General features: G+C 43.1%; 1 protein-coding gene across 24 annotated transcripts in view; it reads left to right on the forward strand.

The window, feature by feature from the left end:
• Positions 1-13,823: 13,823 nt before the first annotated feature.
• The window catches only part of GPATCH2L (G-patch domain containing 2 like), a 61,642-nt gene continuing 51,369 nt past the window's right edge, over positions 13,824-24,096 (forward strand). For 5 of the 24 annotated variants that reach the window (XR_016392226.1, XR_016392228.1, XR_016392227.1 and 2 more), the window contains exon 1: positions 13,976-16,993. Coding sequence is in view for 18 of the 24 variants with exons in the window: in XM_089907994.1 (XP_089764120.1) it covers positions 16,155-16,993 (839 nt within the window). In the remaining 6 variants the exon portion in view is untranslated. Of the gene's footprint in view, positions 13,937-13,972; positions 16,994-24,096 lie in introns of those variants that run through there. The other 19 variants (XR_016392229.1, XM_022576487.2, XM_089907993.1 and 16 more) reach the window with 10 other exon arrangements.

A 24,096-nucleotide genomic window follows, 5' to 3' on the forward strand; every position in this document is an offset into this window, starting at 1 on the left:
ATAGCAGAACCCAGAGTTTGTTGGGAATTTTACTCCTGCTGCCTCCGTGAGTGGAGTGGGCCTGGGGTGAGAAGGGAGATCAGGTTAGCTGGGGGCATGGTCATGGTCCAGGGGCCCAGGGCTTAGGCCATTACCAATAGTGCTGGCTTAGTGGCCAAACGCCAAACACCAGGTGTTAAATCTGGCTGTTGTGTGGGCTTTCCAGGTGAAGGCCTTGCTCATTTGCCACCTTTACCATCCCTTCTGCGCCTGCCTGGACTTTTGGTTTGGGCCTCCCTCTCAGTCCATCCCTCCATCCAGGCAGAGAGGCAGGGGCCTCCGTGGAAGCCAAGATCATATCCTAGCAAGGTGGTTTTAAGAACACGGACTCTGGAGCCAGACAGCCTAGGTTTGAATCCCAGCTCTGCTGCTTAACAGCTCTGTGATCATAGGCAAGTTACTTAACCTCTCTGTGCCTTGGTTTCCTCATCTGTAAAATGCGGATCACATCTACCTCATAGGGTTGTATAGGGATTAAATGACTGAATGTCATTTAATAATGTTTTAATTTAATGTAATTTACTTAGAATAGTACCTGGGAGGTAGCAGGTGCTATTTATATGTTTGGGGAAGAAGTAAAAAAACACACAAAGAGAAAAACAAACCTATATTCTAGTGGCAGTCAGGAATTTGTTTATTCATTCAACAAACATTTACTGCATACTGATCCTATGGAGGATATAGACATTTTAAAGATTGGTGGTTTCTATACTCTGGTTGTGAACAACCATAACAGCATGGGCAGAATTCAGCACATAAAGGTGGTGTGCAGACTGCTATGGGATTTCAGAAGGAGAAGGGAGGGAAATTCGGGCAGGACAGGGCAATCAGGGTTGGCTTCACAGAGGAGGTGGCATCCAAGCTGACCTTTGAAGAGTAAAAGTTGAATTTCCTATAGGTTGGGAAAGGTTGCTGCTGGGCAGAGGGGGCCAGAAGAATGAGAGTATCAAGTTGTACGGCCAACTGGTCAGGTGGGAAAGTTGGGACATTGGGTGGGGGAGAGGGGATTAGAGCAGAGTATAGTCCCTTCTGTCATCTCCGCCCTTCCGTGTTAACTCAACCCAGCCCCACCTGTCCCAACTCTCCCGCTTCTCTCAACATCCAAGAAAGATTAACTTCTCTCAGTGCGAGAAAGTTATCATTAGCAGAGAATTAAAAGAGTGATTAATCATGCACCCCTCCCCCCACCCCACAGCCCTTATCTGGTGGCGGTGAGCAGGACAACGCGGCGGGTGGGGAGGGGAAGAGAAGGAGAGGGAGAAATGGAAAACAATAAATACCAAGTGCAAGAAAAAAGGGAGCGCAGCGCTGTTCCCACTTGTTAGATTGAAGGCGCCTCTCCAGAGGGGGGAAGGATCCAAATTGCTAATTAGCGCCTCTGAAAAGGCCTCGCTCCGATATGTGCGCCGCTGAAAGGCCGCCGTTAATGAAGCTGCGGCGAGCCCGCTTCCCTTTGACTGGCCTTCATCCCTCCTCCGAGCCCCGGGCCCCCTGAACAATGAGGCGGGGAGCAGCGGCTCCCCCAGGCCTCGCCGGGACGGCCCGGGCAGCGCGCGCGGGGAGCGGCGGGGCGCCAGCGAAATGTGGAGGGGGAGATAAGGCCGAGCGGAGGGAAGAGGCTCACTCCCAGGGGCCCAGGGAAAATTTGCAGTTATTATGAAGGAGATGAGACAGATTAAAAGCCCTTGTGTTCGCCGCTCTGCCCCTTTATTTAGTGGCTTCATCTAGGAGATGAAAGAAGTTGGAAATGACTTTCTCTGCTTTGCGCTACAAGAAGCTTCATGGCACATTTCTTGACTTTATTCCTTCTTTTGTTTCTCTCTTCCTTGCCTTTAATCCCTGAAAGACTTCACTGTGTGGCCATAGGCACTGGAGGCCAGGAAACAGGGACCGGTAGGGTCCAAACCCTATTGACCACTGGTAGCCATGGCTTCTGGCTGATCTCTGGGGGCAGTGGCTGAGCTAGGGAGGGATGAGCTTGCCATCTGTCCCTGGAAGGCCCCAAGAGGAGGCTGGATGACACATTATCCAAATGGGGAGAGGGGTAGAGGCTCCATAATGCCCTGGGCCTGTTCCCAGAGGGCAGTACAACACTGTGCACAGGGACTCCACAGCCAAATTACCTGGGTAGAGACACAAATTCCACCGCACATGAGCTGAGACCTTGGGCAAATTATTGAACTTCTCTGTACCTGTTTGCTATCTGTTAAATGCGGACAATGATAATAATACTAATATCTACTTCATAGGGTAGGATAGACTGATTGCATTACTGGCCTGGTTTTTCATGCCTCCCTGTACGTATACCCTTTGTTAGTGCCTTTTCATGCTGACTCTGGGCTTCGCCACATTGCTAGCTTTAGCCAGTGGCTCAGTTAATTACAAGCTTGATTCGAGCAGAGTCATCACTGCATTTTTTCATCTTAGAATGTGTACTTCTGTGTGTACCTCTCAGAACACTACCACAGTCATGAGACTATACCAGGGCTAGACTCTGGTCATGATAACATGACTGTGCCAGCCTGCTGGAGGCATGTGGAAGATAGCCAACTTGTCCCAGAAAAAGATATACTAGGGCAGCTAGCTCCTTGCTGACTACGGGTACATGAGCAAGCCCAGAGATCTGCCAATCCTAGCCCAGATGGGCAATGCTATCCAGTCAGCCTATGGACTTGTGAGAAATAAATAAGTGGATGTTGTTTTAACAACTAAATGTTGGGGTGGCTTGTTATGCAGCATTATTCTGAAGTAGATAACTGATACACAAATTGGTGCTTAGAAGTTTGATGCTGCCAAAAACAAAAAATAAATCAAAACCCAAGCCTAAGATACAAACGTTGGCTTTGGGATTGGAAAGCAAGTAGGAAGTAGAGGCTGGAAAAGATGATAAAGATACTGCTATAGCAGGTTGGAAAAAAGGTAGCCCATATTATGTATGCTTAAACAATCAGTAAAACTGTTGTCTGAGGTAATCTGGACAGTAGAAAAAGTACTTAATCAACTTATAGATTTGAGTAATTTTCAGGTAGAGTCCTGAAAGGATCAGCTGGCTCTTACTAGCTGAATACTATAAGGTACTATGAGAAAGAGGTGGACTAAAAAATGAAACTAGTTTGTCAACAGAATTTAGAGGTAATATAAAGGGGCCAGAACTTCCTGGACTGAAAAATAATCAATCTCTTGTCTCCCAAGCCAGTAAAATATTCTCAGTGTAATACAGGGCCTGGGACTTCTGCTTCTGGCATTAATGGAGTAATAGGGACTGTATTTACTCTCCCACCTTAAATAATTAAAGGAATACAAAATTTTCCAGTATCCAACAAGGTACAATTAGAAATATCTGAAAACAATAAAAAAATTTACCAGGCACAAATAAGCAACCATAATGTAAAGAAAAACCAATCAATAAAAACAGACTCAGAATTACACTGATGACAGAACTATTAGATGAGGATATTAAACAGCTTCTATAACTACATTTCATGTTTAACAAGGTAGAGAAAAACATGAGCATATTAAAGAAAGTCATGGAAATTTTTTAAAGCCCCAAATCTAACTTCTATAAATATACAATGTCTGAGATAAAAAATATATTGGGTGGGATTCACAGTAGATTAGACAATACAGAAGAAAAGATTATGACTTTTAAGACATAGTAATATAAACTATCCAAAATAAAACAGAAAAAAAAAAAAACCAACCAGAAGACAACAGCAACAAAAAAAGAAAGAACAAAAGAACAACTTAAGGCAATCTAAAATATGTGTAATTGGAGTCCCAGAAGTAGAGAGGAAGTGAGAGGAGAAAAATAATATTTGAAAAAATAATAGCCAAAAACTTTCCAAATTGAATGAAAATTATAAACCCACAGAACCAAAAAGCTCAATGAATCCCAAGGACAAGAAACATGATAAAAATGACACTAAGACACATCATAGTCAAATTGCTTAAAACTAGTGATAAAGAGAAAGTCTCAACAGCAACAATAGTATAAAGGCATGGTCTATATAAAGAAAAAATAAAAAGATAAGAGTGACAGGAGACTTTATCTCAGAAATAATGTGAGCCAGAAGACAATGGAGCAAAATCTTTAAAAAGTACTAAAAGAAATGCACCGTCAACCTAAGATTCTATACCCAGCAAAATATCTTTCAAAAATGAAGATAATATAAAGATTTTTTTTCAGACAAACCTGAAGGAATCATCAACAACATACCAGAACTACAAGAAATGTTAAAGAAAATAATTTAGGCAGAAGCAAAATTATACCACATAAAAATCTGGATCTACACAAAGGAATGAAAAGCACCAAAAGTGGTATTTGTGAAATCATAATTTTTTTTTCTGATTAAAAAAAAATCTCTTTAAATGATAATTGTCTGCTTAAGGCAAACAAATAAGAATGTATTATGGGATTTCTGCCATACTTAGAAGTAAAATGTGGGACAACAATAGCACAAAGGCTAGGAGAGAGGAAATGGAGGGATATTGTTGTAAGCTTTTTTTTTTTTTTCTTTTTGCGGTACACGGGCCTCCCACTGCTGTGGCCTCTCCCGTTGCGGAGCACAGGCTCCGGACGTGCAGGCTCAGTGGCCATGGCTCACGGGCCCAGCTGCTCCGCGGCATGTGGGATCTTCCCGAACTGGGTCACGAACCCGTGTCCCCTGCATCGGCAGGCGGACTCTCAACCACTGCGCCACCAGGGAAGCCCTGTTGTAAGCTTTTTATGCTAGGTGTAAGTGTTACAGCATTACTTGAAGTCAGACTAAGATAAGTTAAAGATGTATACTATAAACTCTAAAGCAAACACTAAAAATATAAAACAGAAGTATAACTAATAAGCTAACTAAGGACATAAAATGAAATCAAAAACACTCAATCAAAAGAAGGAAGAAAAAGTGGGAAAAAGAACAAAGAATAGATGGGACAAATAGAAAATATATAGCATGATGATAGATTTAAACCTAACTGTTATGGGCTGATTATGTCCCCCCAAATTCATATGTTGATGTATTAACTCCCAGTACCTCAGAATGTGACCATATTTGGTAATAGGATCTTAAAAGAAGTGATTAAGTTAAAATGAGGTTGTTAGTGTGAGCCCTAATCCAATATGACTGGTGTCCTTATAAGAAGTGGAATTTGGGACACAGACACACACATAGGGAAGATAGTGTGAAGATACAGAGGGAAGACAGCCAACTACAAGCCAAGGAGAGAGGGCACAGAAGAAACCAAAGCTGCTGACGCCTTGATCTTAGACTTCAAGTCTCCAGAATTGTGAGAAAATACATTTCTGCTGTTTAAGCCACCCAGTCTGTTATGACAGCCCTGGCAAACTAATACACTAAGCATATCAATAATCATATTAAATATAAATATTCTAAATAACCCTTGTCTCCACCATACCACCCCAGCCCAGCCAGACCAAATTGTCCTTTTAATCAGTACATCTCTGGATCAAGAGGAGCCACATTTAAGGAGCTGTATTTGGTCCTAATGTAGATCACAACATCTTAGACTCCTAGCCCAGTGCCATGGTTGGATGAGACTTTTGGGTGTCCTGGGATGGGGTGTGAATATTTTGCATGTGGGAGGGACATGAATAATTGTGACCCTCAGGAGGACTGTGAGAAGATGATGCCATTAAGGACTCCAATTTTTCATGTGTCCTCCAAAAAGATATGTTCAAGTCCTAACCTCCAGCTAACTTATTTAAAAATAGAATCTTTGCAGATGTGATCAAGTTAAGATGAAGCCATACTGGATTTGGGTGGGCCCCAGTCCAATAGCTAGTGTCCTCACAAGAAGAGAAGAGACATAGTGACAGCCACACACTGAGGGAAGACTGAGAATGAGATTGGAGTGATGCATCTGCAAGCCAAGGAATGCCAAGAACCACACAAGAAGGTAGGAGACAAGGACGGATACTTCCCTAGAGTCTTTTGGAGGGACCCTACTAACACTTTGATTTTGGACGTCTAGCCTTCAGAACTGTAAGAGAATAAATTTCTGCTTCAAGCCACCCAGTTTTGGGTACTTTGTTATAGTAGCACTAGGAAACTAACATACCACCTCATGACCCCTGCCCTAACTGTTCCCTCTGCCTGGAATGTTCATCCCTGAGATGGTTGGATGGCATACTCCCTGCTTTCTTTGAGGTATCTGCACAGATGAGCCCTTGTCAGAGGGACCTATCGCAAATAGCATCAAGCCCCCAAGTCCAGCAATCCCTTTCCCCTCATCCTGCTTTGTTATTCTCATAACATCTCCACCACCTGACCGTTCATATATGGATCTGTCTATTGTTTGTCTTCCTCCCCCGAGAAGGGAAGAATACTGCAGGCAGGGACTTTTGTCTCTTTTGTTCACAGGTGTACCTTCAGTATCTAGGATTTGGTACGCACTCACTAAATATATCCTGACTGGCCGAATGAATGTCAGGGCAGGCCACACCTGCCAAATGCCTCCCAAAAGGGGAGGAGAGAGTGTAGTGAAAAGAGTACCCTTTGAAATCGGATGCCTCGTTCTGACCAGTTATTTCACACACCAGCTGTGTGACTCCAGATAACTTCTCTCAGGTTCAGTTTCCTCTTCTGTGTAAGTTAGGACAAAGCGCTTTCATTAAATGGTTATTATGAGGATTAATTGAGTGATTTTATTAATATATAATAGAGGTACAAATCTCTGTATAATCAACATAGGCCTAACAGTTAATGTATACCTTGTATGTGTGTACATATCGCTATGTGTCATGCAATGTGCTAAGCACTGCTGTTCATTTTAGGGGCATATAATTCAGTGGTTAAGGACATGGCTCTGCCTGGTTACATGCTTACCAGTGTGTGGCCCTGGGCAAGCTACTTAACCTCTCTGTGACTTAGTTTTCTCATCTGTAAAATGGAAATAAGAATAGTACTGTAAGGATTATTAGGTTTATCCATGTTAATATTTAGAATGGTGTCTGGCACCTACTGAGGACTCAATAGATATTAACTACTATTATATTATCATCTAACTTGATCTTCTATGCATTTCTGAGGCAGTTTCTGGCACACTGGTGCCCCATAAACACTAATTTCCCTTTCTGGCCCCTTCATAATTCAGTTCGAGCTGCCTTTACAGCACATTTCCCCCTATGCCCTCCAACGAGCTGCAGCTTAAACAGTCTTGGCCCAGCCCTATGAACACGCCGGTTTATTGCTTATTGTTACTTCCGATGCCTTCCATGTCAAAGTAAGCTCATCTATGCTTGGTTACTTCAGCCCCTCATTACCTGTCCAGACAGGCCCTACATCTTGTGTGAGCCCCTTTCAAACAGAACTCCAAGGATTTGTATTGTCTAAGCTCTCAATGGCTGAACAACTTTCATGCATGTCAGGGCAGAAGGTTGGGTGCACATTGCACTGTCACTTCTGTGAAGGGAATGCAAGAGGGACATGAGTAGAGGAGCTGCACGTTTTGCCAGCCTTAAGTGGTAGTGCAGCTTTTGGTCCCAATGGTGGGCAGCAAGATGGTAGTGGATACGGAGCGTGGCCTGAATGGTGGGCAGGTAAAAAGCTAGGATGCTCTTGGCTGCAAGCAACCCAAAGTCGCTTAAAAAACATGGACATCTGGTATGTCACATAACAGAACACATAAGTTCTGGAATAGATCCTTCAGGGTTGGTTGTTACCTGAGGTCCAGGTTCTTTTCCTCTCTCTGCCCTTTTATCCTCAGTTTTGGCTTCATCCTTGGGATGTTAGCAAGAAGGTTGTAACAATTCTAGATGTCATATCTAGACATAACAATTTCCAGAAAAGGAAGAGACATGATGTCTTCCTACGATTCTCTCTAGAGTAGAAACTTGTCTCAGAAGGCATCCCCAACAATTCTCCCTTCATGTCTCCTTGCTCGTAGTTGGGTGATACACCTGCTCCTGAAACAATCTGCATGGGGACTGGGATTCAACAACCCTTGAGATGGAGGTGTGGTCAGCATTTTCCAAGCACATGGATTAGTGGGGAGCTGTGGGCTAAATTATGTCTCCACACAAGTTCGTAAGTTGAAGCCCTGAGCCCAGGACCTCAGAATGTGACTGTATTTGGAGGTAGGGCCTTTAGAAGTGATTAAGTTAAAATAAGGCTGTTAGCGTAGGGTCCTAATCCAATCTGACTGGTGTCCTTATAAGAAGAAGAAATTGGGACATGCAGAGAGCCATTAGGGGTATGAAGAAGCAGCAAGAGGGTTGCCGCCTGCAAGCCAAGGAGAGAAGCCTCAGAAGAAACCAATACTGCTGGCACCTTGATCTTGGACTTCCAGCCTCCAGAACTGTGAGAAAATAAATGTCTGTTGTTTAAGCCACTCGGTCTGTGGTATTTTGTTATGGCAGCCCTAGTAGACTAATATAAGGGGGAAGGCTCCATTAAAAAAAGGAAGGGGGTTATCTGGTAGGCAGCCAGTAGCATTCACTGCAGTAGTAGTGAGAGGAAAGGAAGGGGTAGGAATAGGTGAACACAGCTCAGAGATAGCGTGTACAAGCTTTGGAGTCAGGCAGAGCTGGATTTTGGGCCTGACTCTATCCTTTACTGGTTGTGTGAATTTAGGCAAGTTTATTAGCCTCTCAAAGCTTCAGTTTTGTCATCTATAAAATGAGGATCATATAACACTGTGATAGGCAGAATAATGGCCCCCTGGAATCTGTGAATATGTTATCTTACATAGCAAAAGGGACTCTGCAGGTATGATTGAAGTTAAGGACCTTGAGATGGGATGATTATCCTGGATTATCCATGTGGGTGCACATGGGTTCCTAAAAACAGAGAACCTTTCCCAGCTGTGGTCAGAGAATGATGTGATGGCAGAAGGAGGATAAGAGAGATTCGCCATTGCTGGCTTTGAAGATGGAGGAAGGGGCCACGAGCTGAGGAATGTGGGGGGCCTCTTGAAGCTAGAAAAAGGAAAGAGATGGACTCTCCCCTAGAGGCTTCAGAAAGGAACAAGCCATACTGGCACCTTGATTTTAGCCTAGTGAGATCCATGTGGAACGTCTGACCTACAGAACTGTAAGATAATAAATTTGGGTTGTTTTAAGTCACTAAATATGTGATAATTTGGTATCGAATCAACAGGAAACTAATACGTACACCAATGTCAAAAAGGTTCTGGAGAAGATGAGGTGAAATAATGAATTTAAAGTCTTTAGCATGATGCCTGGCCCATAGTAAGCCTTCAATAAATGTTACCTCAAAGACCCCCCCCCCCCGCCCAGTTCTATAGAGTTGAGGAGGGTACATGAGAGAGTACGAGAGCTGTGGCAGAGGTGGAGTTTGGCAAACTTCTGCCATCTGCCACCTGCAAAAGAAAAGGCATCAGGTGTCTGGGGCCAGGGAGGAGGGCAAGTTTCAGGGAGTCATTCACTTTTTCAGGTAAATGCAGACACTTCCCGCCCTCCTTGGTGGACACTGCTTCTATTAGGAACATCTCTTCAGTGACTATTGGAAAAATTTCTGGAAAGATTCCGGAATGTCTTGGATCAGTTTAAAGAGAAGCTCTGAGCAAGGAAAAGAATTGTGGAGGGACACGAAGGCAAAAGGAAAGACAACGTTCCTGTTCTTACGATATTTATATTCTAGTGGGAGGTGACAGAATATAAATAAGTACACACCAAATAAACAAGGTAATGTTGGATTATGATATACGCCATAAAGGAAATAAAGAAGATGATAAGATAGAAAGTGGCTAGGGGAGTAGGATTTCTTCAGATGGTGTTAGAAAAGCCCTCTTTATGGAAGTGACATTTTAGCCAAGACTTCAAAGATGAGGAGATTCCTTGACCCTCACCTGCAAATCCCTATAGACAGGTATTCTTGGTTGCAGGACAGCATATGCCAAGGCCCTGGGGTGGGAGTGGGGAGGCAGGGAGGGACAGCTTAGTGGGTTTGTACTAGGAGCATGGGGCAGGGACCAGATCCCAGGCTGTGCAGACCATGATGAGGACTTTCAGCTTATTATAACCACAGGGAATCTAATGAATCAGCAGAGGTACTTTTTTTTGGTGGGAAGGACAAAGGAGGGAGAAGCTTACTGTGTGCAGATCCTTTTCAGCTGGTGATTTGCTCATTCAACTTACAGTTCCACCCTGATGGTCAATTGAGGGAAACTTGTTGACTAGACTGTCTTCCTCTTCTTGGTAATTATTAATGTTTTTGGAGTGCTTAATTTGTGTCGGGCTCTATATGAAATGCTTTGCATTCATTATTTCATTTAACCTCCACCCAGGAGATGAGTACGTTCTGTTATTGTCTCATTTTACAGATGAGGAAGTTAAGCCGTCAGCGCTGGACACAGCTAGGCACATATGGAACTTCGCCCTTGGTTTCTCTCCCGCCTCCATTTTACCTGCTCCAAGTCTGCTCACAACTGCTGTCATCCACTATCATCAGTGCCCGCTTCAGTCAGCAAGTGCGATGGCCTTTCCTGAGAACCACTCCTCCCCAATTTTCCTTTCGGTCCTCTTTTTCTTAAATGTCACCCTTCTCTGGCTTCTGTACACTGGTTCTCTTCCAATGCTCTCTGTCCTTTGAGCTGGCCACCTTGTTCTCCGCAGACTTCTTCTCTTGCACCCTTTTTCCTAGAATGGCCCTGCCCACAGATCCCACCATCACTAGCTTTCATTTACATTTTCTCTTAAGATTGAGACAAGCACTTCTAATTTCCTGTTCCAGCAGAGTAAACAAATATTTGTTTTTTCAACTGACAATAGTTTCTGAGCACCTAGCACGTGCAAAGAACTGTGCTAGGAATTGGTGAGAATACAATGGCTAGGACGGGGTCTCTGGGGCAATGGAGTGTAGGCTTCATTTTTGTTCACATAGCTATGTCTCCAGAGCTTAGTTAGTGTAGGGCCACACATGCCGTAAGTAGTCAGTAAATATTTGTTATATGAGTAGTTTAGCTGGGAAGGCAAACTTGCACATAAATGGCTCAGATTCAAGGCTGAATGAAGAAGAAGATGTAATAAAGATACCAGCAAGTGCTGAGAAAGCCCAACAGAGTAGACAAGCAAGGGGAAGTCTTCATGGAAGTGACTTTGGCATTGAGCCTTTATTTTTTAAATTAATTTTTTTAAACATCTTTATTGGAGTATAATTGCTTTACAACGGTGTGTTAGTTTCTGCTGTATAACACAGTGAATCAGCTATACGTATACATATATCCCCATATCTCCTCCCGGCATTGAGCCTTTAAATCCCTTCAAGTCCCAGGGGTGTTCAAGAAAGAGCAAGTGGTCTGGTGTGCCAAGCATGATATAGGAAGTAGTGGAAGACGGATGACGTGAAATGGTGTTTCAGGAATCTCACTCTGGTGCCAGTGTAGAGAATGACTTTTGGGGGAGAGACTGGAAGTGGCAAGACCAGTAAGGAGGCTGCTGTACCATCCAGAAGAGTGGTTGCCTACCCAGATGTGGCCAGTGGCAGACAGAAAGCAAAGGAGGGAGGGTGGATGCAAGAATACTATCGAAATAGAATCCTCAAAGCTTGGCATTTAATTAGATGAAGAGGTATGAAGGAAAAAGCAGGGACTAATGGCTAATTCACCTGGGTAACTGCATAATGGTGCTGACATTTCCCAAACCGGGAATAGTGGAGGAGGGGCAAATATGATAGAGACTATAGAAGAAACTAAGATTTCTTTTGACATCTTAAATTAGAGATGCTGGTCAAGAAAATAAGTGGAAATATATAGCATAAATCTGAAAACAAAAGCTGGATTTCAAGAAATTTGGGAGCTTTCAGTGCTGATGGAGGCAACTGACACCATGGGAGTGGATATGATTTGTGGGAGAGAACTTCACTTAAGCAGAAAAGAGGGCTGATGGCTGTGGACACCTCTTGAACATTTCCATCTTTTTGTCCTGTGGGAGTCGCAAATTCAGCATGTCCAAAGTGAACCTTTTTCTCTCGTCTTCTCTCGCTGTGCGAATGGCACCAACCACTCTGTTAGTCACTCTGGCTCAAAACCTCAGTCTTTGCCTCCTCCCTTAATTCTTTACACAATGTTTCACCTACAGAAAATTCTGAAAATCCACAAAAGCAACAGGTAGCAGAGACAGTTCCCTTATAATGGAACTATTTTGGATGATAGGTAGTGTATCATTCGGGTCATATTCCTGTGCAAGTATAGATTTAGTTTCCTTTATGTATGAATAGAGTCATAAGCTACATTTTTAGACTAACCTTTTTATTAAGGTACAACCATCATACAGAAATGTACACAAGAAATTGATGACTTTTCATGTCATTAAATATTCTTCCACAGTCAATTTCAAAAGGCTGCAAGGTATTCCATCCCATAGACGTTATTTGATAACTAACCCCTGTTGTAGGATGTCTGGCGTTTTTCTAGTCTTCTCCCTCCTTCCTCCACGATGCTACAAAGATGAATTTACCTGTATTTAACATTTCTGTGCCCATTTCCAATTTTTTCTTTAGATAAAATTCGTAGAGGCAGAATTTCTGGGTCAAAAGGTATGTGCATATTTAAAAATCAACTTTTTATTTCAGAATAGTTTTAGGTTTCCAGAAAAATCCGAAAGTACTACAGATAGTCCCCACATACCCCGTATTCAGTTTCTTCCGTTATTAACATCTCACATTAGTAGAGCACATTTGTCACAATTAATGAACCAGTGTACAGACATTATTATCAACATTAACTGAAGTACATAATTTATCCAGATTTCTTTAGTTTTTACCTAACGTCCTTTCTCTATTCCAGTATCTCATCAGGATACCATATTACATTTAGTTGTCATGTCTCCATAGGCTCCTCTTGGCTGTGACAGTTTCTCAGACTTTCCTTGTCTTTGAAAATCTTGACAATTTTGAGGAATACTGGTCAGACATTTTGTAGAATGCCCCTCACTTGGGGGTTGTCCACTTTTTCCCTTTTGATTAGACTGGGGTTATGAGTTTTAGAAGGAAAGTACCATAGAGGTAAAATGCCATTCTCATCATATCATATCTAGTCCACATACTGTCAACATGATTTATCACTGTTGACGTTAACCTTGATCACCCGGCTGAGGTAGTGCTAGTTTCTCCACTGGAAATGTTACTCCACTGTAGTTGTTTCTGCACTCTAAAAGTTACTCACTTCCCCCCACTTTCCATATTGTACTCTTTGGAAGGAAGTCACTGCACAGTCCACATTTAGAATCAGGAGTTATGCCTCAGGGTGGAGTATCTATAAAAATTGTTTGGAATTCTGCACCAGAGACTTAGCTCTTCTTTCCCATTTATAAATTTATTTGTATCAGCAATTGATTTATACCAGTTTGACTATGGATATTACTTTTACACTTCAAGTTATAATCCAATACTACTTTGTTTTGTTACTCAAGCATGTGTATCTTTAATAGTCTGAGCAACTCACTCGTGCTACCCCCCCAAAGGTTGTACAATTCGCATGGTTAAGAATGAGGACCCATTTCCCTAATTTCACACAGCCTGTATAAAGTAGGTCAGCGATCAAGGGCAAGGCCGACGCCCCTCCCTAGCGCCCAATTTCCTGACGCCTCCAAGGCAGATGAGGCCTGCATGGGTAGGCCCTTCACCAAGATGGGCACCTCAGCCCCACGGGAACCCCCGCTCCAGTCAGCCCCTAAACACCGCCCCTCCCTGCCCCCTTGCTTTTCTTCCGGGTTCTCGCGGCCCCGCCCCCAGGGGGCGGAAGTGGGTGCGGCCGCGAGCAGGAAGCGCTGGGCCGGGGCGGGCCCTCTCGCGCAGCCTGTCCCTCCCATTCCACCACCGCCCCACCCCACCGCCTCAGACCGGAAATGAGGTCACAGAGGGAAGCCCCGGCGGGGAGACTCGGCCCCAAAAGCCGCGGCCGTCGGAGGTGACTGCGGCAGCGGGTGAGGGGGACGGGGAGTGAGGGGGTCGGGGCCCAGGGGGCCCGCGCCAGCGGGGATCGGCGCTCCGGGCCGCGGCGGAGCCGCCACGGGCGCCATGGGGCCCCGGAGGCCTGCGGGAGGAGAGAGGGTGGCGGGGCCTTATTTTTCAGGGCCCATCTCCCCGATCCGGGGGATGAGGGCCGGGCCATTTCCCGGGCGACAGTCACCTTCTCTCTTCTCTAGTGTCTGGCTCTTTTGAGCTGGCGACAGCGTGAGGGCTTGGTGTCCCGAGTCGTGGTCGTCCTAGTCCTCGGGGGCGGGCCCGGGCGTGGGGGAGTCCTTCGAAACACGCTTTTTCTCACGGATGTGGCCACGTTGCGACCCTTGAGCACTGAGGGAGTTTAGTCGCCAGGACTTGCGTTTTGGCAGTTTCTGCCCTGGAAGGGCTGACCCCCTGCCCCTGGTCACCCAAATTGAGAAGTTGCCTCCTGCCTCCCCCAGCCCCTCCCCCAACCCGGTCCCCCCACCCCACCCGACCGTGCGCCTGCCTGCCTCTCTTTTTACTTCTGCTAGTTTCTCGTTCCTTCCGTTGCGTGCCTCGGACAGCCTTTGTCTCCCCGAGTGCTTGCCTGGCCCCGGGACCCTCTCGGACTGTGCCTCCAGGGAGGGTGGGAGTTCCAGTGTTCTTCTGTCACCTTCTGTTCGAATTGCAGCCTTTGAGCCTGGCATTCGACTGCACAGCCAACTGCAAGTTGTTTGGTAACTTCGTTTCACGTTAAAGTTTGTACAGTTCTGCTTGAGCTTTTAAAGCAGTAGTTCTTTATTAGGGAAATAGATTTAGATAAGTGCGTCCCCACTTATCTATTTTGGTTTTAGAGACAGTTGTCTCCCAAACCCCAGCCATGGTGTTTTAAACTACTTATTGCTTAAATGAGTGTGGCTTTTGACACTTTGAGTTTTGTTTGGTTGGTAGTTTGGGACTAGGTGTCCCCGTTGCTCCTCCTGCCTTTAAATTGCTTGGCATAAGGATAGCATGAAAATAGATTTTAGAAAGTCCTTTGCAAAATGTAAACTGTGTGAAGGGAACTATGGTCTGAGAGTGGTGCCACAGAGTTTTAAGCTCTAATTATGGTCTTGAAATACGTTGGACTTAACAAGGGCTAGGGAAAAGGTGCTAATTTAAATTTTTTTTTTTTTTTTTTTTTGCCGTACGCGGGCCTCTCACTGTTGTGGCCTCTCCCGTTGCGGAGCACAGGCTCCGGACGCGCAGGCTCAGCGGCCATGGCTCACGGGCCCAGCCGCTCCGCGGCATGTGGGATCCTCCCGGACCGGGGCATGAACCCGTGTTCCCTGCATCGGCAGGTGGACTCTCAACCACTGCGCCACCAGGGAAGCCCTAAAACGTATTTAATTAGATGTACGAAGTATATTAAACGTTTCCCTTTAAAAAGGCATTTTGAAAATCCCTCCTCCTGCGCTCAGCCTCTGGAAGGTTTGCCTATGAAGTGATCCCTGAAATATGATGGTTTGACAAGAATGAGTTGAAAAACAGGAAACTTTGGAAAGCTGTTAGCTAGAAATCTTAGAGACTCCTCTTATCCTTGTCATTTCAACCTCAGTTATAATGTGTTTTTTGTGTGACTGGCACTAAAGCACAAAACTTGGATAACACTTAATTTATTTTCTGAAGGATGGCAAGAAGACTTAAAAGTTGCTAATTATTCACAAATATATGACATACTCTTTAAGGGTCTTTACCCGGTAGCTTTTGGGTGGTAGTTGGGACCAGAATGGGTGCAAACTTGGTCCTTTTTTTCCATGCAGAGTACAAACCTGGGTCACTACAGATTCTTGGAACACTAAAACTGCAAGCAGCCTTCCGTAAAGTGTGTCACTAAGTTGTCTTTCTCTTCCTGCCACAAACATTCTTATTAGTGACCCCAGACCATAGAACGGTCTTTTCATCCATGGTTTTGAAGTTGAGTGTTTTTCTGCTCCTGTTTGGACAGATGAGACATTCTCTAATCTTTTTAGATCTGATCATCAGGTAATTTAGTTTAGCAGGTTTAGTTGGGGGAAAAGGGGAATGACCGATTTATTCCCCTGAGTTTGCTTGTTTTTACTAATAACCCAGTTGTCATCTGGTGAGTATTTTGAGTTTTTGTGCTTTAAGAACATGCTGACTTCAGGCATTTAACAAGGGCCACATACCTATTCTTAATGGCTTAAGGGAGTATGGATGGTAGGAATAGAGTCTAAGGGTAGCCAGGTGAAAGGTGACTTTATTTTCTGTAGACAGGGTGGACTCTGCAGTGCCATGATCTGTTTGAAAAATTATTCAAAAACAACAGATCCTATTCAGTCTTTCTTCTTCTTTTTTCTCTTTTTTGAACCTCCTTTTGGCAGATGTGGCCTCATGGATGAGCTGGTACATGACTTAGCCTCAGCCTTGGAGCAGACATCTGAGCAGAATAAGCTTGGTGAGCTGTGGGAGGAGATGGCGCTGAGCCCTCGGCAGCAGAGGCGGCAGCTTCGCAAACGGAGAGGCCGGAAGCGCCGTTCAGACTTCACTCACCTGGCAGAGCATACCTGCTGCTACAGTGAGGCCTCTGAGTCAAGTCTGGATGAGGCCATCAAGGACTGTCGAGAAATGGCCCCAGTCACCAATTTTAGTGACTCTGATGACACTATGGTAGCCAAACGTCACCCAGCTCTTAACGCCATTGTTAAGAGTAAGCAACATTCTTGGCATGAATCTGACTCTTTTACTGAAAATGCACCTTGTCGACCGCTGAGGCGCCGACGGAAGGTGAAGCGCGTAACATCGGAGGTGGCTGCCAGCCTTCAGCAGAAGCTCAAGGTGTCAGATTGGAGCTATGAGAGAGGCTGCAGGTTCAAGTCTGCTAAGAAGCAGCGTCTGTCCCGCTGGAAGGAGAATACTCCCTGGACCTCATCAGGTCACGGGTTGTGCGAAGCAGCAGAAAATAGGACTTTCCTAAGCAAAACGGGAAGGAAAGAAAGGATGGAGTGTGAAGCAGATGAACAAAAACAGGGCTCTGATGAGAATATGTCAGAATGGTGAGATCTCCCTTACTAAGTCATAGATTTTCCTGGTTAACTTTACCTAAAGCATAAATCCACAGTCTTGATGAGTTCAACTTTCTTTCAAACCAGCCTTTGTAATACTGACTTTGTAGCTCTGCTTTAACCAGTCAGGTTGTGTGTAGCTTCTTAAAGTACACTCATGATCCTGTTTCCCTACATCAAGAAGGCTATATTTTATAGAAACACATTTGTTTCTAAAAACCATTTAAAACGTGTACCTCTTATTTTAAAAAACATTTTGCTGCTCTTTGTGCCACGTAGTTCATACACAGATACTGTTCTTTAGAACCAGGGCCTCAGTAGAGGCTGGTGTGTATATGTATGTATGAGAAAGAGAAAACGCGGGTGCCAGGCATATGGAGTTTGTAAATGTTCTTGGTAAGCTGCCTTTACCCATTAAGAATCATGGCTTTAGATGTTTCTGGACTATAATTCTCTTCTCTGCTACTTACAGTTTGACTGTATTGAGTTTAACATTCAAGTTGTCCGAACACATGGTAGGCTTTGAAAATAACAGGGCTAAATCCCATCAGTCTTACACCAAATGTCATCGAGCCAGAAAAATCTGTCTTGAATGGGTGCATGTTTAAAACGTCAGTATAGTTTTTGGTGACTTTTAATTTTTTACATCTCAGATAGTCCTAGGGACACTGATACTCCCCAGCTTGATACTTTAATATCATTATTAATATTAATGTGTGATATCTGTTTCTCAGTGTGGATGCTGTTGATGTTTTGGGTGGGGCAGTTCTTTGTGGTGAGGGATGTCCCATGCCTTGTAGGATAGTTGCCATCCCTACGTTGTTCCCATCACCCTTCACAGCATCAAAACAAATGCCTCCATGGGTGCTCCCTGAGTGGGTTGAGTAGTCCCAATTGAGAGCCAGTGTATTCTATTATTGTTAATATTAGTTAGCATTTATTAAGCGCTAACTGTGTGCCAGGCACTGTGCTATTGTGTAGAACATATATTCTTTAATGTTCATAACTCCCCTGTCTGGTAGGTACCACTATTTGTATTTTATAGAAGAGGAAATAGAGGTTATGAGTGTGCAGGTAATTTGCCCAAGGTCACCTAGTAGCAAAACTGGGAATCAAACCTGATTCCAAAGCTCATAGTTAACCACTATGTTTTGCTATGCTTTGAGCTTGCCTTTGCCATGGCACGTTTTCTGTCTCATCTGAACTTTTACAACTGTAGAACAGATGACCTTTCTTAGGACTTGGCTTCTTCTGACGTTTGTCTGAAAAACAAAGGCATAAATCTTACAGACTTGAAGGTGAGGTTTTGTCAGTAACAGGAAAAGCTGTTCAGGTTTGTATGCCTGTACTTTTCATGGGTGGTTTTAATCAAGTTTTTAAAATTTTTCTTAACTAACTTTATATTTGCCAGGCTGTGCAACTAGGTAGGCTTATAATTTGGCTTTCCTGATTTTCCTCTAATGTATATTCTAAGGCCTATTTACCCAATTTATATGTATAATTTTGGATTATAAAGCTTTTTTCCTTATCATGCTATTTTTAATCAAACAAGAAATGCCTAGTTAACTTGTATCCTTCACACTGTTGAAACCCTCAGTTGAGGTGTTCAAGTTTGTTTCAACGTCAAGCTTACATACCAAATAGTAATCATCGTACTGTTAAGAATGTTTTGGGATGATATTTTTGGATGTATGTATTCCCCAGAATTTCTTGCTAAACTATGACTTAATTGTGTGTGTGAGTGACTGTTAACTCTGTCTTCTCTAAGATCACAGCCCAAGTGTGGTTCCAGATGCAGAGCCTGTAACCTCGCAGTGAGGCACTTCAGTCTTTCTAGGTCCTTCTTACCTCAGATACATCTGTTGCACATTATAGTCAGGTTGTGATAATATACATCTAGAGCTTGGAGAAATTGAGGTAGGCAGCAATTTACTCTTTCAAAAATCTGCTTGGATGTGCCAGTTTGTTTGCATACAGATCAAAGTGTAGAACTTTATATCAGAGGTATTGAGGGTTGTCAGAGTATATGATCCAACTTGTGAAATTATTAAGATGAAGTTGATCATTAAGCTTTACTTAGCCTAGTCAATAGATAGAGTTCTTTTAAAAAGCATATGTTGGGCTTCCCTGGTGGCGCAGTGGTTGAGAGTCCGCCTGCCGATGCAGGGGACATGGGTTCGTGCCCGGGTCCGGGAAGATCCCACATGCCGCGGAGCGGCTGGGCCCGTGAGCCATGGCCGCTGAGCCTGCGCGTCCGGAGCCTGTGCTCCGCAACGGGAGAGGCCACAACAGTGAGAGGCCCGCGTACCGGGGAAAAAGAAAAAAAAAAAAAAAGCATATGGTAGGTGTTTTAGGTTTGAAAATCTGTGTCTCAATCAGAGAGCTTTATTTCTACTTTCCTTAAATTTATTCTGCTAACTAAACATAGAGTAATTTTAAGCTTAACCAATAATTCTTTTCGCTTTTCTGTTTCTGTTCTTCCTTCCATTCTATACCAATCAATCCCTCAGGCGTTCTGAGGAACTGAAAGTGGTTATGATGTAATAGTTTTTTAAAGCCTTCAAAAAGCTCAGTTATTATTTTAATATTTTTCTTTGCATGTGTGTTCCATTCTGAAATGGATCAACTCTTTTGTAAGATTACTTTCTACTGATCTTTATTCAAATTGTCTATATAGCAGCTATTAATTAGGTGAGTTATAGCCTAATTTTGCTTTATTCTTCACTAATACAGCATTCATTTGTTCCCCTTGAATATAATTTAGCTTCTTTTCTTTCATAAGTGAATTGGTTTGGTGATGGCCTGAAGTCACAGTCAGGAGCCTTCCTAAGGTGATGTATTAGAAGCCGATCTCACAGGAAAGAAAATATTCCCTTCTGTTGGAAGCCGAGTGACAGAGATAGAGTGCTAAACCTTCCCCCTCCTTCTCTAGCCCAAGCTGACCTTCTGCGCCCCTTGGTGCCTCTTGTTTTCTTATTTTTATAGAAAATCAATATCCTTTCTGACACAAACAATAGCTCAGAAGCAAGAATAAATGGTAGAAAGCTGAGATCTCTGTCCATCACCTCTCACTTTAACTCCCCCAAACTCTTTAATTATGAGGGTGCTTTGCTCCAGGTGTTTGCAACAGTAAAATTGCTAAATGAGGACCATTTTAACCAAAGATTGGGTGATCAATAACACTTTATAGCAGTAGCTTGTTGGATCAATAGCGTTCATTATTTCATGGTTAAGGTAAGTAGCCTCCTTTGCAAGTGGAGGTCATTAATCAGGGGTTACTGGAGCTGTGGAAAAGACTCTGTGTGGTAGGTTGAGAATGTTCTGTTTTCTGTTCTGTAAATAGGGATGCTGACCAAGAGGATATTTACCATTGTTGAAGATTGTACCGTTGCAGTTGAGAGTATTGAGTAGCTAGCATAGAGTGCTTCTGTAGATTTATTCAAAGCTCTGCTACTATATCCTTAGGAACAACTGAAAAAAAAAAAACAACTTGGGAGATAGATTTGATACTATTGTATTTGAAGATCTGTCTCTTGAAAGAAATGTTAGGATTATTCTGTGACTCCAGAGGAAGGAACTAGGACTCATAGGTAAAAAGTACAGCGTGTGAAGTGTTGCCTCAGTATAAAATATAACATTCTAAAAATTAGGACTCTATAAAAATGAACTGAGTTGTTTTACCAGATGATGAGTTCTATGTCACTGGAGGGATTCAAGCCTGGGCTTGGTGACCACTTACTGAGTTGTTGTAGAGTTGGAGAGTTTGAACTGAATGACTTCTAAGGTCCCTTGCAACACTGAGATTCTGTAATTCTTTTCAGTCACAACCTCCTTCCCATCATTGTAATTTCATATTTTAAAAAGCATCTGATAAGCAGCCTCAACTGCCCCTAAAATATTTATGAAGACATAAAACATTGCAAACTCACATCACCAGAGATCAGGACTTACAGCTGGCTTACTGCCAAGATTTTCTCAAAGTCCGAGGCTGATAGAACTGCGCTAGAGAGTGCAGTTGGAAGCCCACAGCAGTGCTAAACCTGCCCTGAAGGTCGGTAGTGAGGCCCTGCATTCTTCCTCTATAGTCTGCCCTTGGTTCAGGAAGGCAGGGTCCGGTTCAGTCAGAAAATTGGGCAGCTACAGTTTGAGCCAGAGTGTTGTTCCACCCTTCACTTGCCGTCAGTTATCTTTCAGTTTCTCTTGGGAGGCTGTAACTCCCAGAATATACTTGGATAGGGAATCGTAGTGTTTTCTGTGTGTGTATTTGTTTTGAGGGATAGGAGGCAGTCATAGCATATTGAGTTCTGGGAAATACAGTTTCCAAGAGTAGTTTACTGTTGGCATGGACAGAGAAGGAAAAAACACTCTTAGTAGTAGTGCATTCTGGAAACTGGAGTGTTTTATATAACTTCATTTATTGTAGACTCCTGGAATGGGCCCAGAATCAGGCAGTGAGGGTCAGAAGAAGATCCTTTCTCAGTCCCACATAGCTACATGTGACAAAAGCCTACCAGTGACACTGGGGATTAGGCTAGGGGCTCTGCACATCCTCTTGGCCAGTTGTAGATGTGACAAGAGCTTGTTACCTGTATCCAAGGAAGTAGAGGATGGAACCAGGGGTAATTTATATACCCTTTCTGTTGGCAAATACCAAATTTTAGGTAAACCGGTTCTCAACAAGAGGCTTTTGGACAAGTTATGCAGAATGAGGGAAAGGGAACATCATCCTGAATGTTCAGTGGAAGAACACATCTTTGAAAATGACTGCCAGTGGAAACCAGAAGAACATTTTAGAAAATCTTCATTAGGATGCAAGGAGATATAATCACTTTGAAACAGGAGCAGTAAGTCATAAGGACAGAAAGATAGCTATTTGAAGCCCAGTAGTATGGGAGGAAAAAGTGTAGGGAAGTTTGAAATGTAATTGTAATGTTAAAATGAAGGACAATTCTTTCTGCAGAAAATTGAGTTGATGATGTGGAAAACTTTGGAAGCCCTCCCAGAATGCACAGAGAGGAGATAAAAATGAGAGAGGAGGTGATAGATCTGGAGGACAGGGATAGAGGCCCAGTCTGCAAGTATGTAAATACTCCCAAGGAAGAAACCAAAGCATAGGGATAGAAGAGTGATTTTAAAAATATAACTGAAGGGAAAACATGTTCCTGTGTTGAAAAAATTAAGTATACAGATTAAAAGGGAAAACTAATGAAAAGAGACCTCTACCTAGACATATCCTGGCAATATTTTTGCATTGTGCATTGATGGTGGGAGGGGAGCAGTTATAAAGAAAAATCTTTAAAGGGATGAAAATAAGGTTGATGTTGATCCCTACAGTACTGAATGTGAGGGGCTATCGACTTGCCTGTAGAATTTTGATGGCAAAAGTCTCCCACCTTCCCACCGTGAATTTATATATAGCTAAGATAGATTTCATATGGAAAGGCACTAGAAAGACATTTTCAGATATCAAGTCTCAAAATATATGCTCTTTAAAAATTTACTCTGAAAAGATATTTCATCTAACTGAGGATGAAACTGTTAGTTCTAAGAAAAGGTGAGTCTTAAAAGGATGGGTGGACTTTTCTCTAAGGCACAGCCCGCGGCTCAGTAGCAGAGTCCTGACAAAAATCATTATCTCTGCAAAGTATACCTGATTGCAGTGGCCACGCTAATGAACCTGTGAAACTAGAGAGGTTGCTGCCTTCTTTTGTGGTGCCATCTGAATGAAACTGAAAAACAAACTCCTTTGTTATGCATTCTCATAACTTACTGTGAGAGTAATTTTGCAGTTGGTGTGAGATATTTCTCTGAAAAACCTGTCCCTCAGTCCTGTTTACTTTCAGAATCAGAAGTCTGATTACATATAGTTACAAGTGTACCACCTCAGTCCAGAAAAAAGAAGGAAAAAGAATTGAGTAGAAATGTTTTGGGTGATAGGTCTAGGAGTGACCTTTCCGTTTTTTGTAAATTCTAAGACAATTAAAAATTTTTGTTAAGTGTATTATTATTTAATAAAAAAATTAAAATGAAAACCCCTTAGTTTTTAGCATGATAAAGTAAGACATTAACTCTGTCCTGCTTGTTTCTTTTAAAGTTAGATGTAAAAGACACCTCTTATTTAATAATCTTAAATGGGTGAGAAACCCAGGTGGTAAAGTTACTGATACCAACTTTTGAATATAGATGGTAAACTAATTCTATACCTCCTTACTGAAATTGTGACAAGTATAAACTACTTTGATTCAGTTCTAAGTTAACAGTCTTATGTGGTTAGGAATATGAAAGAATTAGCAAGCTCTCGGGTCAGAGGACAAGCTGTGTTTTCCCCTTCTCAGCTGTGGGAATTCAGAGATTTAACTTATAGAAGTTAGAAACTTCTTGTTAGGGCTAGGAAGGAGGGAATTATTTTCAAAAAAGCATTCATAAAGATGCTGTATTATCTGTTGCTGAAGAAAAAGTTGCCCTAAAACTTAGTAGCTTTATAAAACATTTATAGCCTTACAGTTCCTGAAGCCAGGAATCTGGGAACAGTTTAGCTGTGTGATTCTGGTCCAGAGTCTCTCATGCTTTTGCAGTCAAACTGTTGGTCGGGGCTGCAGTTGTCTCAAGGCTTGGGTGGGGCTGAGGAATCCACTTCCAAGCTCACGCACAGGGCTGTTGGCAGATCTCATTTTCTTATTGGCTGCAGGATGGAGAGAGTCTCAGTTCCTTTCCACGTGGGCCCCTCTACAGGGCTGTTAGCATGCTTAAGGTATGGTAGTTAGCCTCCCCTAGAGCAAACTGTCTGAGAGAGACAGGGAGAGAGCGAGCTCTCAAGTACCCAAGGTAGAACCCTAGTGTTTTATAACCTAGTCTCAGAAGTGACATACCGTTAGTTACATCTGCCTGTGCTACTGGTTACACAGCCCAACCAGGGTGTGAAATACCAGGAGGCTGGGATCACTGGGAGTCATCTGGGAGTCTGGTTACCACAGGTGACCACTGGTCTTCTGAAAATTTTTCCTAACTTAGTGTGGAGCAAAATTCAGGAATAGTATTCTCAAACTAATTATTTCCTCAGAACATACTGAGAGAGTGTTTTTACTGTGATTTCA

Source organism: Delphinapterus leucas, chromosome 2 (assembly GCF_059928025.1).
Source record: "Delphinapterus leucas isolate spDelLeu-1000000601 "Yukka" chromosome 2, BTC_Dleu_Yukka2, whole genome shotgun sequence".
NCBI classification, from domain to species: domain Eukaryota; kingdom Metazoa; phylum Chordata; class Mammalia; order Artiodactyla; family Monodontidae; genus Delphinapterus; species Delphinapterus leucas.